The 16,515-nt window shown below is 33.3% G+C and overlaps 1 protein-coding gene across 1 annotated transcript; it reads right to left on the bottom strand.

The window, feature by feature from the left end:
• Positions 1-15,064: 15,064 nt before the first annotated feature.
• Positions 15,065-15,856, bottom strand: LOC110660815 (LRR receptor-like serine/threonine-protein kinase EFR). Its single transcript, XM_021819252.2, has one exon. The coding sequence runs from the start codon at positions 15,854-15,856 to the stop codon at positions 15,065-15,067; it is 792 nt and encodes a 263-aa protein (XP_021674944.2).
• Positions 15,857-16,515: the final 659 nt, after the last annotated feature.

Genomic DNA, 16,515 nt, shown 5'->3' on the forward strand with positions numbered 1-16,515 from the left:
GGATAAACCAAAAGTCACATATGAAGGAACCGATGTGGTGAAAGAGTCAAAGGCAAACCTCCTCATCCGTGATTATGAGTTATTTGAGATGAAACCTGGTTAAACTATTGCTGAAATGAGTACTAGATTCACAGATCTTGTTAATCTTCTTAAAGCTCTTGGAAATAAATTTGAGGAACAAGAACTCGTAAAGAAAATTTTGAGATCTCTTCCAAAGTCATGGGAAGCAAATACCACAGTTATTCAAGACACCAAGGATTTCAGAAAGTACACCTATGATGAGCTAATTGGTTCTCTCATTGCATATGAGATGATCTACAAGAAAAATGAGAAAGAAGGTGATCAAAAGAAAAAGAAAGGTATAGCCTTCATATCCGAAAAGGTAGATGAGAAAAAGAAAAGTGTTACTTTCAAAGCTAGTTCAAGTGATGATTCAAGTGCATCAAGTGATGATAATGAAGATATGGCTATGATAGTCAAGAGATTCAAAAGAGCATTTAGAAAAGGTGGAAGCAAATATAAGAAGTTCATAAAGAAATATGCTCCAAGGACTCCAAATCATTCAAGTGAAATAGTTTGTTATGAGTGTAACAAACCAAGCCACATTAAGTCAAAATGTCCTACATTGAAGAAGAAAAACAAGTTTAGAAAGGATAAAAGTAAAAAGGCAATGGCGGCAACATGGAGTGATAGTGACTATTCATCAAATGATGAAACAAGTGACAAAGATATTGTAAATGCTTGTATGATGGCAATTGAAGAAAAAGGTGAAAGCTCGCACATTGAAGATAGTGAAAATGAGGTAAATCTTGAACTTTCTAATGTTGATGAGTTAGAACTTGCATTTGTAAAGACATATGATAAATATAGATCTTTTAAAAAGAAATGCAAAATTTTGATACATGAAAATTGTGCTTTAAGATCAGAAAATATTTCTTTGAGTATGGCTTCAAATGAAAATGAATTTTACAAATCTCAAATGAAATTATTTAAGGAAGTTAATGATGAGCTTCAAAGATCAAAAGAAGTTTGTGAACAACTTCTTAAGAAAAACAGAATTCTTGAAGCAAAAGTTGAATCTTTGACAAGAGATTTAACTAAATTTACAAAAGGAAAAGAAACACTTGATATACTTCTTGAGAATCAAAGATCCATAAATGAAAAATTTGGAATTGGTTATGATGGATTTATGAAATATGGAAAATACAAACATTATTTTGTTAAAGCTTCATCTTCTTCTCAACCAAATATTACATGCTTTTATTGTAATCATAAAGGTCATATGATTAATGCTTGTCCTATTAGGAAAGGAACCTTTAAGGCAAAGAAAGTATGGGTGCCTAAAGGAACCCTACCTAATATTACTAACATACAAGGACCCAAAGTTGCTTGGGTACCTAAAGACAATTAACTGATTTTAGGTCTGCCTAAGGAGTATGCTGGAAACAGACCACTGTTACATAGGTAGTGGCTGCTCTAGGCACATGACAGGAAATAAAGGCAAATTCTCCTCTCTTACTTTGAAAGAAAAATGTTATGTCAAATTTGGTGATAAAAGTAAAGCTAAAATTATTGAATGTGGAACTATTGGTAAAAATCCTTGCATTGAGAATGTTGCATTAGTACAAGGATTAAATTATAATCTTTTAAGTGTTAGTTAACTGTGTGATAATGGTTTTAAAGTCATTTTTACTTCTACACATTGTGAGATTCATGAAAATAATGTCATGTTTGTTGGTGCTAGAATAGATAATATTTACCTACTTGATTTAACAAGTCTTGAAGAAAATTGTACATGCTTTATGACTTCGGATGATAGTGCATGGTTGTGGCATAGAAAATTAGGACATGCTAGCATGAGTACACTTGCTAAACTTTCTAGAAGAAATCTTGTTAGAGGCCTTCCAAAGTTAAGATTTGAAAAAGAGTTACAATGTAAAGCATGTGCACTTGGTAAGCATACAAAATCTTCCTTTAAATCAAAAAATGTTGTAACTACATCTAGACCATTGGAGTTATTACATCTTGATCTTTTTGGTCCAATCACACCTAGAAGTTTAGGAGGCAAGGCATATACATTTGTAATTATTGATGACTTTTCAATATTCACATGGACTTTCTTTCTTGCTCATAAAGATGAAACCTTTGATATATTTGAAGCTTTTTGCAAAAGAATTCAAAATGAAAAAGGCTATTGCATTACATTTTTAACGAGTGATCATGGAAAAGAATTTGAAAATAGTTTGTTTGAAAATTTCTGTTCTCAAAATGGTATTTATCATACTTTTTCAACTCCTAAAACTCCACAACAAAATGGAGTTGTTGAAAGGAAAAATAGATATTTGCAAGAAATGGCAAGAACAATGCTGAATGAAAACAGTTGACCAAAATATTTCTGGGTAGAAACTGTAAATACAGCATGCAACATTTTGAACAGAGTTTCCATTAGAGCTATTTGAAAGAAAACTCCTTATGAACTTTGGAAAGGAAGAAAACCTAATATTGCATATTTTCATGTCTTTGGTTGCAAATGTTACATTTTGAATAACAAAGATAGCAATCTCAAGAAATTTGATGCTAAATCTTATGAGGGAATATTTCTAGGTTATTCAACAAATAGCAAAACATATAGGATTTTCAATAGAAAAACCTTGACCATGGAAGAATCAATGCATATACTTTTTGATGATGCTAACACTTTCTTACAAAGGAAAAATTATTGTGATGATGAAATTGAGCAGATTCTAAATTCAAAGAATTCAAATAAAGATGAGCTTGATCCAAAACAACTAGTAGAGGATGATCAAAATGACAAAGAAGAAGAACTTCCTTGTTCCACAAATGTTGAAATTCAAGAAGACTCACAACCAAATGTGGAAGAATTACAAATTGAAGAACCTCAACATCAAGACATTCCACAAGAATAGAGGTACCATAGAAATCATTCCAAAGATGACATTTTTAATAGTCCATCACAAAGAATGATGACAAGAGCTCAACTTAGAAGATATTTTGGTAATGTTGCTTTTGTCTCTCAATTTGAACCCAAAGCATATGATGATGCTCAAAATGATGAAAATTGGCTTTTTGCTATGCAAGAGGAATTAAATCAATTTGAAAGAAATAAAGTGTGGACATGTCACACCTTACCCCTCTGTAAGGCATAACATGATCCCGTAGAATACTTAATGAACTACCGAACTTCACCTACCGATAACTCATTAAGTACCCTACAAGGGATTTTAAAACAATTTTCTTACATTTTGGAAGTGGTGAGCATTTTAGTAAGAATTAAAAACCATTTATTCAAAGTTTAAATACTAGTAACAATTTTTGTCTATTTTAATTTTGCAGCAAAATTTTATAAAAATTTTGACAGAGTTCCGTTTGTAATTAGAGAAAACAGTTCTTCAAATACCTGAGAAAAACACTTCCAAAAATTTTTCACAACTCCCAACCTCTAATAAATCTCAATCAACTCAATTCAAAACACTTCAAAGTAATTCCACAATCCAAATCAAAATTCATTATCTCAAAATATTTAATATTTCATTCACAAGGCATAAAGCATGAAATTCACATGTACAATATTAAATTTACAGAAAAAAAAATTCCAAAATAATATTATTACAATTTATTTACAAACTGCTCGACTTACATTGATACATACAACATTTCTATATTTACATCAAAATTATTTACAAGGGTATAAAATAATACCCGTACAAAATGTTCAGGGGTCCACAATTCGATAGCAGCTCACTCTGCTGCTTTCTCCTTACTCTTATTTGCGATAGCAAAATAAGCTATCGCTGAGTATAAAATACTCAGTGGTGCACAATAAAAATTTAAAATGCAATATATAAATCATTCATTGCCAAAATACAATTTAAATATTTCTCAGTCATATTTCGCAAATCTCAAAGCTCATAACAACACCATTTTGTCAAATAATCTATTAAACACAGTTTAGTCAAATAATTTCATAAACACAGTGTTGCCAAAGTCATACACAACTTAAGCCATGACACAAAATTTCCGATCAATGCCGTGTTGTACACCACGACAAAGCAATCTCAACCCCATTAATGGAAATCAATGAAGGAGGTGGCTAGCTAGCTAATGAGTACTCATCCGATCTCAACCTCAACTGGCGAGCCAGAGAGGGAGGAAAATAAACGATCTCAACCCCATAAATGGAGGAGGAATAATGTGATACTGCCATGCTAAGTGTGAACATAAAATCAATTCAAAACAATCTATTCAAACAATTTATGAGAAATCTGATCAATTTCCAAAGTCATAGTTACGATTATAAAATGGCAACACAGTACATAATTAATCAAAGAAGTCAAATTTTTGAGATTAAAATATTTAAACAATTATTATTGTGCACAAACCTGACTGGAGTCGCCTCTAGGCCTTGACTCAGTCTCTCCGAGCTTCCAAGTCTTTTTCAGCTGAAACACACAATTTCACCGTGTTTCAGTACCATAACTTAGCATAAATCCAAAAATAATTTCACTTCATTTTTACCTAGCTTAAATGTGCTAATTTCGACGTTCTCGAAGTTTTTGTGTTTCGGGTTACTATTCACTACACTATTCAAGTCAAATTGTTGACTTTTTAAGGCTTAATAGGTATGTGAACTCCAACTTCACCCACATACCACATTTTGGTCATTAAATTTGTTGGTTTTGGTCATTTTCTCAAAGCTTAAATCCTTTTGGCCAAATTGTCAAATTTTCAGTTTTGGTGCTCCAAGTTGCACTGTTCCATTGGTCAATCTACTGTTGGAATTTGGCAAAACTTCCTTCATAGAAAATGTTCCTTATTGTCTTAAGTTTATTCTCATTTTTGGATCACCCCAATTGGAGTTTTTTAGCTCAAGTTATGGCCATTTGAACCAGGGCTGCCAGGTTAGACACAACCCAGATTTTCTGAGCAAAGTTTGGTGCTGGCAGATTTGGGTCACCAACTTGGGGTGGCCAAATGGCTTGGTTGCTGGCAGAATTTGGACTTGTGTTCTTCATGAAAGTTTTAGGTCTATATCTCATCTAACCACTGGTAAAATTGCAGGTCAATTTGAGCTGCCTAACTTGAGTTATGACCAAATGAACAAACACTGTTCATTTGGTCAGTTTGTACAGTGGCAGACTGCTCTTACTCAACTTTGGTCAATTGGTTCACTGGGTTTTGGTCAGTTTTTGGGCATGGTTCCTTAATGAAAATTGTGTCATTTTATGTCTATTTTCATCTCCAATTGATGGCATATCAATTGGACTTGTAAAATTTCCATTTTGGTCCTTCAAAGTTAGTTTGGTCATGCTGCCCCATTTACCCTACGAATTTGACTTCCATTCCAACAATTCCCACACATCTCCTTTGGTCATTATTGACCATTTTTCTCTTCACAATAGGTCAAAGTCATCATTTATGCATTTCTCCAAAATTTGCCTCAAAACCCTAGGCCTCCAAACCCTAATCTCACTACTTAATTACCATTAGCAATTTCAAAGTTCCAATCTATAATCATTCAACTAATTAAGACCTTTAAACTCATTCTAATGCATCAAACCATACAATTTATGTTCCTTCTTCAAGTTGGCCGAAATTCAGCAATGGTCCTTCCCCCATATTTTTATTTCATTTCATTAATTCTAAGCTCATTTCAACCATTACATATGCATTTAAAATGGAAAAATAACAAGTTAACATACTAACCTCAACTATAATGCCAATTCTTCAATTTCTCTCCTCCTTTCTTCTTTCTTTCTTGTTCTTAAGTTGAGATTGCAAGGTCTAGTGAAGTTTTTAGGGGATTTATTAAGGTTGAGTGGAGGAATTAAAGCTTAAGTGCAAGCTTTAATGGAGAATTTTCATGGGGGAAGTGTGGAGATGGTGAGGCGGCAACCAAGGGAGAAGAAGAGTGATTTTTCTAATTTTTTTTCTTTTGTTTTCTTTTATTTATTTTGCTATGGAAGACCATAAAAATCTAATTTAATAAATAATTTAATTGATTCTTTTATGACATCATGCATGAGGTCATGCATGAAGTCATCACCTTTTTACTTTTTCATTTTCCTCTTTTTTTTTTCTATTTTTCTATTAGTTCTTTAATTTAATTCTCGATCCCGAAATTTTCTTTTCTCCGATTTTATTTGACAGTTAGGTCAGGAGTCAGCTCTCGGGGTCAATTGACCAAATTGTCCCTCGCCGGTTCATCCCGGTTTGCAAATAATTTTATATTTCTTAGGCTCACGACCTAATTATTTGGTGGCTTAATAGTTCTTTTTCGTGATTTTCTCTTTTCCACTGTGTTCATAAGGTTCCTAAGGACCGCAGCGTCATATTTTACTGTTCGAAATTTGAGTATAAAAGACTTCGTGATCGTTCAGAGAGGTCACCCATCGCTGTGACTCTCGGCTCGTTTAACTTCTTATGTTCTGTTTTTCTTATTTATACTTAACTAATTGAACATTACTAATTATTTGTGTTTATGGTTTCTCTAGTTGTCTTAAGTATGGTTCTAATCCCCTTAATTGTCCGGACTAACACCAGTCACCGGAACAGTGAAATATACCAGGCTATACAAATAGGGGTGTTACAGGTCACTTGTCCCTAAACCTAAAAGCATTCTATTATTGGAACTAAATGGGTATTTAGGAATAAGATGGATGAAAAAGGACATATAATTAGAAATAAAGCTAGACTAGTAGCTCAAGGATATAACCAAGAAGAAGGTATTTATTTTGATGAAACCTTTGCTCCGGTTGCTAGAATTGAAGCTATTAGAATGTTGTGTGCATTTGCATGTTTTAAGAATTTCATGCTTTATCAAATGGATGTTAAAAGTGCATTCTTAAATGGATATATTGATGAAGAAGTTTATGTGGCTCAACCTCCTGGTTTTGAAGACCCTCATTTTCCAAATCATGTTTACAAGCTTACTAAAGCTCTCTATGATTTAAAGCAAGCTCCTAGAGCATGGTATGAGAGACTTAGTAAATTTTTGCTTCAAAACGATTTTAAAAGAGAAAAAGTGGATACTACTCTTTTCATTAAGAAATTAGGAAAAGACATGCTTATTATGCAAATCTATGTAGATGATATTATTTTTGGTGCTACTAACCATTCCCTTTGTAAGAAATTTTCCAATATGATGAAAAGTGAATTTGAAATGAGTATGATGGGTGAACTTACTTTCTTCCTTGGATTGCAAATCAAACAAATGAAAGATGAAATTTTTATAAATCAGTCCAAGTGCATAAGGGATATGCTAAAGAAATTCAAAATGGAAGATATGAAAAGCATTGGAACTCCCATGAGCTCAACAGTTAAATTAGAGAAAGATGAAAAAGGTAAGGAGATAGATAATAAACTCTATAGAGGTATAGATAATAAACTCTATAGAGGTATCATTGGTTCTTTACTCTACTTGACAGCATCTAGACCAAACATTCATTTTAGTGTATGTTTGTGTGCAAGATTTCAATCATGTCCAAAAGAATCTCATCTTGTAGCAGTTAAAAGAATTTTTAAGTACCTCATTGGCACACACAACATTGGCTTGTGGTATCCAAAATGTGAATCATTTGATCTTATTGGTTATAGTGATTCAGATTTTGCTGGTAGTAGATTGGATAGAAAAAGTACTTCTGGAACTTGTCAATTTCTAGGTCATGCATTAGTTTCATGGCACAGTAAAAAGCAAACTTCTGTTGCACTTTCTACAAATGTGTGAATATATTGACTGAAGTTGTGTTGCACAAATTTTGTGGATAAAACAACAACTTGAAGATTTTGAAATTAAATTTGATCATATTCCCATAAGATGTGACAACACTAGTGCTATAAACTTGTCAAAAAAATCCTGTCCAACACTCTAGAAGGATGTATATTGAAATTAAACATCATTTTATTAGGGATCATGTTCAAAATGGTGATATTCAAATTGAATTTGTCCCTTCTGAAAAACAGTTTGCTAACATTTTTACAAAGCCACTTAATGAGGAAACATTTTGCAAAATAAGAAGAGAACTTGGTATGACTGATGCTCTTGCTTAACTTTTGATGCATACTCATGTTCCTATATGAAAATGAAGTGATATATGTTGGTTTGTAGTGTTAAAAATGTGTTCTGATATTTCTGGTGCAATTTGAAAATTTCTGGGTCTGATCTGACGTAAATAGTATTCTGCAGAATTTGATTACAATGACAAACTAATCTGTTTGCTAATTTTCTTGTTTGCTAAGTGCTTTACCACTGCTCCTAATACTTCGTTTGCAAACTGGTAATTAGGTCTGATTCTACTAAAAATCTAAGATTATTCTTCTTTTCTGAGTGCCTATTCTGTATTTTTAAAAGGCATATTACTTAAATACCCCTTTATTTAAAACAATGTATCATTATGTGTTTAGAGGATAAAATAGACTTTTTATATATTAACCTCTAGCGCGGGACTCAAAAATTTTTACAAAACCATCAGTCTTCTGTGCTTCTCCACTGGTACACGGTATCCATCACTTTGCAAAATCTCCATTTATGTCTTTTCAAGTTTAAAATTCAAAATTTTTCCCTTTTCCAATGCATCGCCTCCCGAAATTTGATCGAATGCATCCTCTCTCCATTGTTAACCGTTTCACTCACAACCCTCTCAACCATCATCTCTCTTCGTCTTCTTTAAAAATTTTCGAAACCCAATTGCTCTAAAACAAAGCTATCGTTCCGCATTCTTCAAGTTAGAAAATCCCTAAATCCTTCTTATTCATTCCCCGATATCTCTCTCAATCTGCCGAAAGAAACCATTCAAATTGATTCTCATTGGGTTAAAATTTTTTGATGCATTCTCTCTTGTTTTCATCGATTCGTATTCTCTCTACAAGTACCTGGTATTGATTTTGAAACATTAGTGGATACGTGATTTACATTTTTTTTCTTGTTTTCCTTTCATCTCTCACTCTTGAAGTTATTTGATGGATTTTCTTATTTTAAGTATTCACATAACACCAAAATGCGCTATATGACAAAGTCATGAATTTGTTATTATTGACTCTCAAAAACCCAAATATTTCTTACTGTCAGTCCTAAAATTTTTTTAATAATACATGACATTGTGTTAAAAATGTGTTGATATGCTTCTAATGGTTATACGTTGACTGCTCACATTGTTCATTTTGTGAACCTAGCTTTCTCTATCCCTACTGCCAACTTTTTCTGATTTGGTCATGGCACGGTCAAAATAAAAAGGCAAAGAAAAGGTCACCACACCCTCATCATCTTCAGAGTCTACTGATGCGAGTGTCCCTGCATCACCTCCTCCACAGAGAGAAGTTCCTCTGGTAATTGGAAAATCAAAAGAAAAGTCCAAGAAAAGGACCAGTGAGCCTGTCCAGGAAAAAGGTTCTAAGAAGAAAAAGACTTCAAAAGCTCAAATTGCGCTTATGGAAAGGGCCATTCATGAACCAAGGTACATTCACTGGCCTGCTTTTAATGAAATCTCTGTTCCTCTACAGTCTCTATTTGAATATCAAAAATGGGACAGATTATGCTCTAATATTGAAGGATTATATGTGAATTTAGTTCAAGAATTCTATAGAAATTTAAGAGTTGATAATGCTGAAAAAGATGAATCTTTTAAGGTTAAAATGAAAGGAAAAGTTTATGAGGTAACAGTAGAAAGGTTAGCCAAAGCCCTAGGCATCCCAAACAGTGGGAATAGAATCTGTTCTCATAAAGAAGTATTTGCTATTGGAGGGTTCAATAAAAGAGATTTTGAGGCAGAAATATTTAAAGGAGAAGTGAAAGATAAGACTAGCATCACCCATGCTCACCAACACATCAAAATCCTTCATAGGTTCATCATTTATGTGCTGAATCCTAGAACTGGTAGTCCAAACTATTTAAGCACACTTGATCTCTGCATAATTTGGCATATTGTGAATGAAATTGAGTTTAATCTTGCCTACTTTATGCTGAAGCAAATTATGAAATGGAAACCACCTTACAAACTACCCTATGCCAATCTTCTTAATGGTCTATTTAGAGACTTTGGGATACCCCTGGAAATTGAGAAACTTTGAACAAATAATGGCGCCGTCTGTGGGAAGATGATGATGGCAGAAAACTAAGGTTTAAACAAGGTGTTAGTTCTAATGATAGTAAAAGTGGTACTTTTAATGTTGAAGAAATTCTAGAAGAAGTGAATAATTTAAGGCAATTTGTTGAGATTGAATTTGGAGAAATACAGAAATTTAGAGCTTTTCAAACTATTCTTATAAATGCATTTGATTCTAAGATTGATGAAACTTTGATGTTGATGTATAAAATTGTGGAAGAACTATTCAAAATCAAAGTTCATTTGGGTATTTCAAGCACTGAAGCTGTAGAAACCAGTAAGGTTGCTACTACTGGTTTTGTTCCACAAACAGAAAAAGAAGAGGAAGAAGAAGAAGAAACTGAAAAAGAGGAAGAAGAAAAGGAAACAGAACAAGGAGAAGAGGAAGAGGAAGAAAAGGAAGAAGAAGAAGAAACTGAAAAAGAGGAAGAAGATTCCGATGATGGAAATGGAAAAAAAGGCAGCAAAGAAGGAAATGGAAATGACATGAGTGACTCTGTTTCTGAGCCAGAATCACAGACTTCTGCTCCTGCTGTACTTGCAAAAGGAAAGACAAAAACAGCTAAAGAGGAACAAAGAAGCAAGTGGAAAGAAGAAACTGATAAACCATCTAACAAAAAGGCTAAAACTGGTAAAAAGCCTACTGCAAAATCCGGTACTACTGCTGCATCTGAATTAGTTGCTGGCCCTATTGTTCCCTTAACACCTGGAACTGCAATGGCTGCTAAAATACTTCAAACCTTGAGTGATAAACTTGTTAAGCCAAAAAAGGTAAAGATGGCTGCTCCAAGACAAATCAGAAGAAGCTCTAGGCTGAAAGGATAAATCCCCATACTGGATGTTTACTGATTTTATTTTGTCTGACAGTCTGTCTCTTAGTTTGCTACTTTATTTGCTATTTGTAGTTTTCTGGACTTTAATTAGTTTGCTATATTATCTACTGTTTTGACTATTTAATTCACTGCACTTAAACTGAATTTTGGTTTATACACATGTGCATGTTTTCTCCCATGTTCTTTTGATGCTGACAAAAAGGGGGAGAAATGAATGAGTGATCTTGTTGATATAGCTTGTGATTATTATATTGTTGATATAGCCTATGAAAATATATTGTGCATATTTAGTTAGTATTTTAGTCACACTTGTCTAAAACTCCTTGTGACAGAAAATGCTTATGAATATTTCATTGAAATTATTAAGGGGGAGTTATTTGTTAATATGTGTTGATATAGGTAGATACATAGGGGGAGTTATTCATACACATACTCACACTTGATTCTTACATGGTGATTCAATTGAGTTTTGTCATCATCAAAAAGGGGGAGATTGTTGACCCCATAAGCTCAAAGGAGCATAGATTTTGATGATACCAAAACTCAACTAGAATCAAACTAACCTTATTTTAAGTATTGTGCTTCTCAAAGAACAAAGAAAAAGACTCAAGGAATTCATGATGGATTCGTGCCTTTAAAGAAAGGATGACATTTTAAGATAACACAGGATGAATCAAAAGAGATAAAGGAAGAAAATGTTACTTCCAAAGCTGCATTGAAGATCAAATTTGAAGGTACATGTAGTATAGAAGTTAGTTTTAACTTTTAGGATTACTTGTGAAAAGAATTGAGGAGTAGAAGCCAATAATCCCTCAATTATTTTTTTTTTGAAAATCATCAATGGCTTAAAAGCATTTGATTATGATTTGGTATAAAGTTTTAAAGTTTTCAAAGTTATGCAGAAAGGTTTTCCTGGTATGCTAACTGGTTTGCTACTTGTTTTGGTATGCTAACTGGTCTGTTACTTTTTCTGTTATGCTAACTGTCTTAACTCTGCACAACATCGTAGAAAAAGACAAAATAACTGATATTTTCTTGAAATTTGAAATTGTAACGTTCAAATGAGTTCTTAAATGGTCAGAAACATTCCAAAGCTATAAATATACCTATCCTTGGCCATTTTGCACTTAATGAAAGTCTCTCTACTGTTCCTAACCTTTTAAGATCATTAAAGCTTTTATTCAAAGTGCTCAAATTGTTTTTATTGCTCATCATTGGCTTACCTACTCATCTCTTCTTTATAGATTCTATTGTATTGAGTGAGATTGAGTTTTAAACACTTTCTTATCATTTATGAGAGGTCATTCAAGCACCTATTGAAGCTTGATTGTGAAAAGTATTTGGGATAACACTTGGTAGAAGTGTGAAGTTACTTGTAAAAGCTTTGGTGAGAAGATTTGTAAAGGACTTTTGTCTCTTACCTTTAAAAGAGAAGATTAGTGGAGTGAAGACTCAAAGTGGGATATTTGAGAGAGTGGATGTAGGTTAGTTGAGCCGAACTACTATAAAAATTCAGTGTTCAATTTTCTTAACCCTTACTATTTACATTTATACATTTTAACTTTCTGATTGAAGTGTTTTTGCTGATATGAAAATTGACACTGTTTATTGTTAACCTTGCTGCAAACTGAGATAATTGGTCTACTGTTGAATCTGCTGATATCTGATATAATTTGCTTATTGCTATATCTGCTGTCAACTAATATATTTGGTGTACTGCTCTGTTTGCTGTGTTGTGATCTTATCCAGATTACTGAAATTTTTACTGAATGCCAATATATTCTGTTAGATCAGTATACTGAATGCTTATGAGCCAACTTTGTATTAACTTATCAATTGAGCAGTATTGCACATATTTCACATTAGAAAATTAGGTTGAACTAAACTGTAATTTTTCAAAGGTTTTGAACAAGAACCGAAAAATTATTTTTAAAGTCCAATTCACCCCTCTCTTGGACATATTTTGAGACTTCAATACATATAGTGCATTACATCATGAATATAGACTAATGGAGGGAAACCTCCTTGTGTTGGTTGTACAGGGAGTAAAATTCCTTGTGATTCAAAGATGGAAGAGGGGATCACACAAGAGAGCAACAAGAGCCGAGGTACATGTGGGGAGACACCAGCTCCTCAGAATGCCAGTGGGCCGAGCCGTTACAAGGTAATCTCCTGTAGTTGAGGGTATTACTTCCATAGATAGATTAATCAAATTCCTAATTAGACCATGTACCCTTGCACGCTGTTGTTAACTGACAATCCTTTTTGGAGTGCGCATTATAAGAGCCATTATTTTATCTAAGACATAAACAAAAGGGGACATAAATAAATAAATAATAAATATATCATAGTGCAGTAATTATATTAAATAATGCAATAATTTGAGCTGATTACCATTATATTAAATAATGCTAGGAGTATAACGCTATTTAATTTTTTTTAATGCATCCTTACGGTAAGTAGCTCCAACAAATGCTACCATTATCAATCAAAAACAAACACTTCAAAAGGCAATAAGTAATATTTATATGTATCTATTATGAATATCTTATAGTCACAATATATAAAGATTAAGATAACATTGAAATGTACTTAACCTAACAACATGGGCGTAATAATACACATAAAATGAAAACATAATTATGAAAACAGTGTCCAACAATTTGTGATAATAATATAAAGATTTTGAAAACAGTGTGTCCTTATTCACGACATAGCCTTCAATGGATTTTAGACATATCCCCTCCTTTTTTATTCACCCTCAAATCCATTTCATTCTTCTTCCTTAAAGAAGTTGGTCTTCTTTTAGACCTTTTCCGATTTGGGTCAGGTACAAGGATTGGATTTGGCCAATCATCATGATGTCCAAGTGTATGGAACTGCCACTCATAGCACTTAAGCGTTTGCTCTAATGTATAATAATTTGAAACGTATTGCTCATAATTGATTGACATTGATTGGCATGCTGCTATCACATGGGAACATGAAATACGTATCTCTTGAAACATATTGCTCATAATTGATGAAATTCGGGTGTTCCCCCGCAAAGTCTGCTATTTCCAATGACTGAAGTTCGACTTACATTCTTGAAAACTCCTACTGGTACCACACCCTCAAAATTTTCGTAGGATAGGTTCAAAACTTGCAAGTAGATCAAGTCCCTTAAAAATTCTGGAATTTCACCTGATAAATTGTTGTTTGAAATATCTAATTCTTGAAGGCCTCTCAGTAAGCTCAAAGATGAAGAAATGGGTCCTTGGAAGAAATTGCCTTGCATGAATAGAAATTCTAACATCACACAACTACCCAGAGTGCTAGGAATCTCCCCTGACAACATGTTCTCAGATACATTGAGCACATTTAAATTTTTCAGATTTCCGACTTGTAAGGGAAGGACACCACTCAATCGATTATGAGATCTAGGTAAATGGACAAGGAAGAAAGGCCTATAGCTCGTGCAGGTATGGAACCACTTAGATTGTTAAAAGAAAATTCCATTATTTGCAAATTTTGGCAGTTTCCAAGACTAGAGGGGATGTCTCGCTGAAGATTGTTTGTTGCTAAAGAAAATGCATATAAATTGGTTAAGTTCCCAACAGAAACTGGAATATGCCCCGATAACTCATTAAAACCTAAACTCAGTATCCGTAGATTTTGAAGCTCTCCAATTGGAGTTGGAATGTTACCTGAGAGATGCTTGCTTGCTACCCCGAAGTCGATTAAGTTGATGAGATTTTGTAACCCTGCTGGGATGTTTCCAACTATATGATTGTCATGAAACCACTTAGTTTCAAGCGTAGTTGAGAAGTTGCAAATTTGTTCAGGCAACATCCCTCCAAAATTATTGTTGCCTACATCCAAATATCGTATAGTGGTGGCATTTGTTAACGAGGAGAGAAAACTCAAGTCATTGGCTCCCCCATTTCCAAGAAAGTTGTATTGAAAGACTAGAAGCCCAAGTGAGTTCCCAAAATTAGGCACCTGGCCAGTGAGATTTTTCAATTGCAGTTGGATTAGTTCTAAATTTGAGGCATTGGATAAAGATGGTGGAATGGATCCTATCAACTGGGCTTGGAACATTCCGAGATGTCGAAGATTTGGAAGTAAGGTTCCTTAATTGGAGGGAAGACTACCAGGATAGAGTGGGTTGCCTGCTAAATATAAATCTGTCAGAGAGGAGAGATTGTAGGTTGAAGGCGGGATTGTGCCAGAAAATGTGTTCATATACAGGAAAAGCTTCCTAAGGGTCGTTAGTTTGCCTAGAGCATTGGGAATACTCCCACTGAAGTAATTCTCGCCTGCAGCGAGCATATCAAGGGATGACAAGTTTCCAAAAGAGGCTGGGATAGTTCCTGTCAGGTTGTTGCTAGAAACAGTAAAAACTTTGAGCTTTGAAAGGGAGCCAATCCCCATAGGTATTTCTCCAATAAGCTGGTCGTTATAAACGTGAAATTTGATAAGGTTGGAGCATCTGGATAAATTTGATGGAATTGCACCGCCAAGTGAATTATTAGGGAGATAGAGATACTGCAGTCTGCTAAGACGACCAATTTCAGAAGGAATTTCTTGACTGAAGCTGTTGCTATCTAGATGCAACTCTCTTAAAAAGCTCAAATTTCCAATATGAGGTGATATGGAGCCCGCGAGCTGCAGAGACGTGAGATTCAGTGAAGTGACTCTCTGGTGTCTGAGACCACAAGTAACACCTTGCCAATGGCAAAAGTTCATGGAATCATTCCATGAGCTCATAACTCTAAGGGGCTCATGAGTTATCCTGGCCTTGAATTCAAGCAAAGCCAACCGGTCTGTCTCATTCCCAGCAAGTGCACAATCAGTCAGACCAAGGCACAGGAAGAAAATGGAGGCGTAGAAGTAGAAAAATGAGTAAAAGTATCCCAACTGCATGCTTACCGAGCCTAGCTAGTTGAGAAAGAAGTTCAAAAAAAGCAGAAATTCAATGGCAGAAGATTTTGCAAAAATATAGAAGCAATAAGAGAAGTTGCCCAAAAAGTTGCATAACTACGAAGGATTTTGGGTTTATATATATCATGGCTAATAATAATGTTAATATATAAATATTTTTAATGTGTGCGTGTGTGTATATATATATATATATTAATTTTTATAAATAAAAATAAAATAATATTTTAAATTTATTGTTAATTACTCTATATTTTACTTTTATTACTTTTATATAGAATATATTTTTAATTCTCAAATTTTTTTAATGAAAAATTTCATAATAAAAAAATAAAACAATATAATAGAAATATTTATTAAAAATATAAAATATTTGGAGTTTGAGTGAATTACATTATCATTTTCATCACTTTAAAATATCAAAATTTTTTTATATCTTTTTAATATATTAAAAAAATATAATATATTTAAATATTATACTTATTTAGTAATATTAATATTATTTTAAAAATGTAATATTAATAATCTAAAAGCATAAATATATTTGAAAAACAAAATTTAATTATAGATATATAAAATAAACATCCGTTAACATATATATTATAAGTTTCCTAATAATAATATTTTTTTTTAAATAATTACTA

This window comes from Hevea brasiliensis, chromosome 8 (assembly GCF_030052815.1).
Source record: "Hevea brasiliensis isolate MT/VB/25A 57/8 chromosome 8, ASM3005281v1, whole genome shotgun sequence".
NCBI lineage: Eukaryota > Viridiplantae > Streptophyta > Magnoliopsida > Malpighiales > Euphorbiaceae > Hevea > Hevea brasiliensis.

Coding starts and splice junctions, on each gene's coding strand:
- LOC110660815 (XM_021819252.2), bottom strand. CDS start 15,856: ATGCAGTTGGGATACTTTTACTCATTTTTCTACTTCTACGCCTCCATT.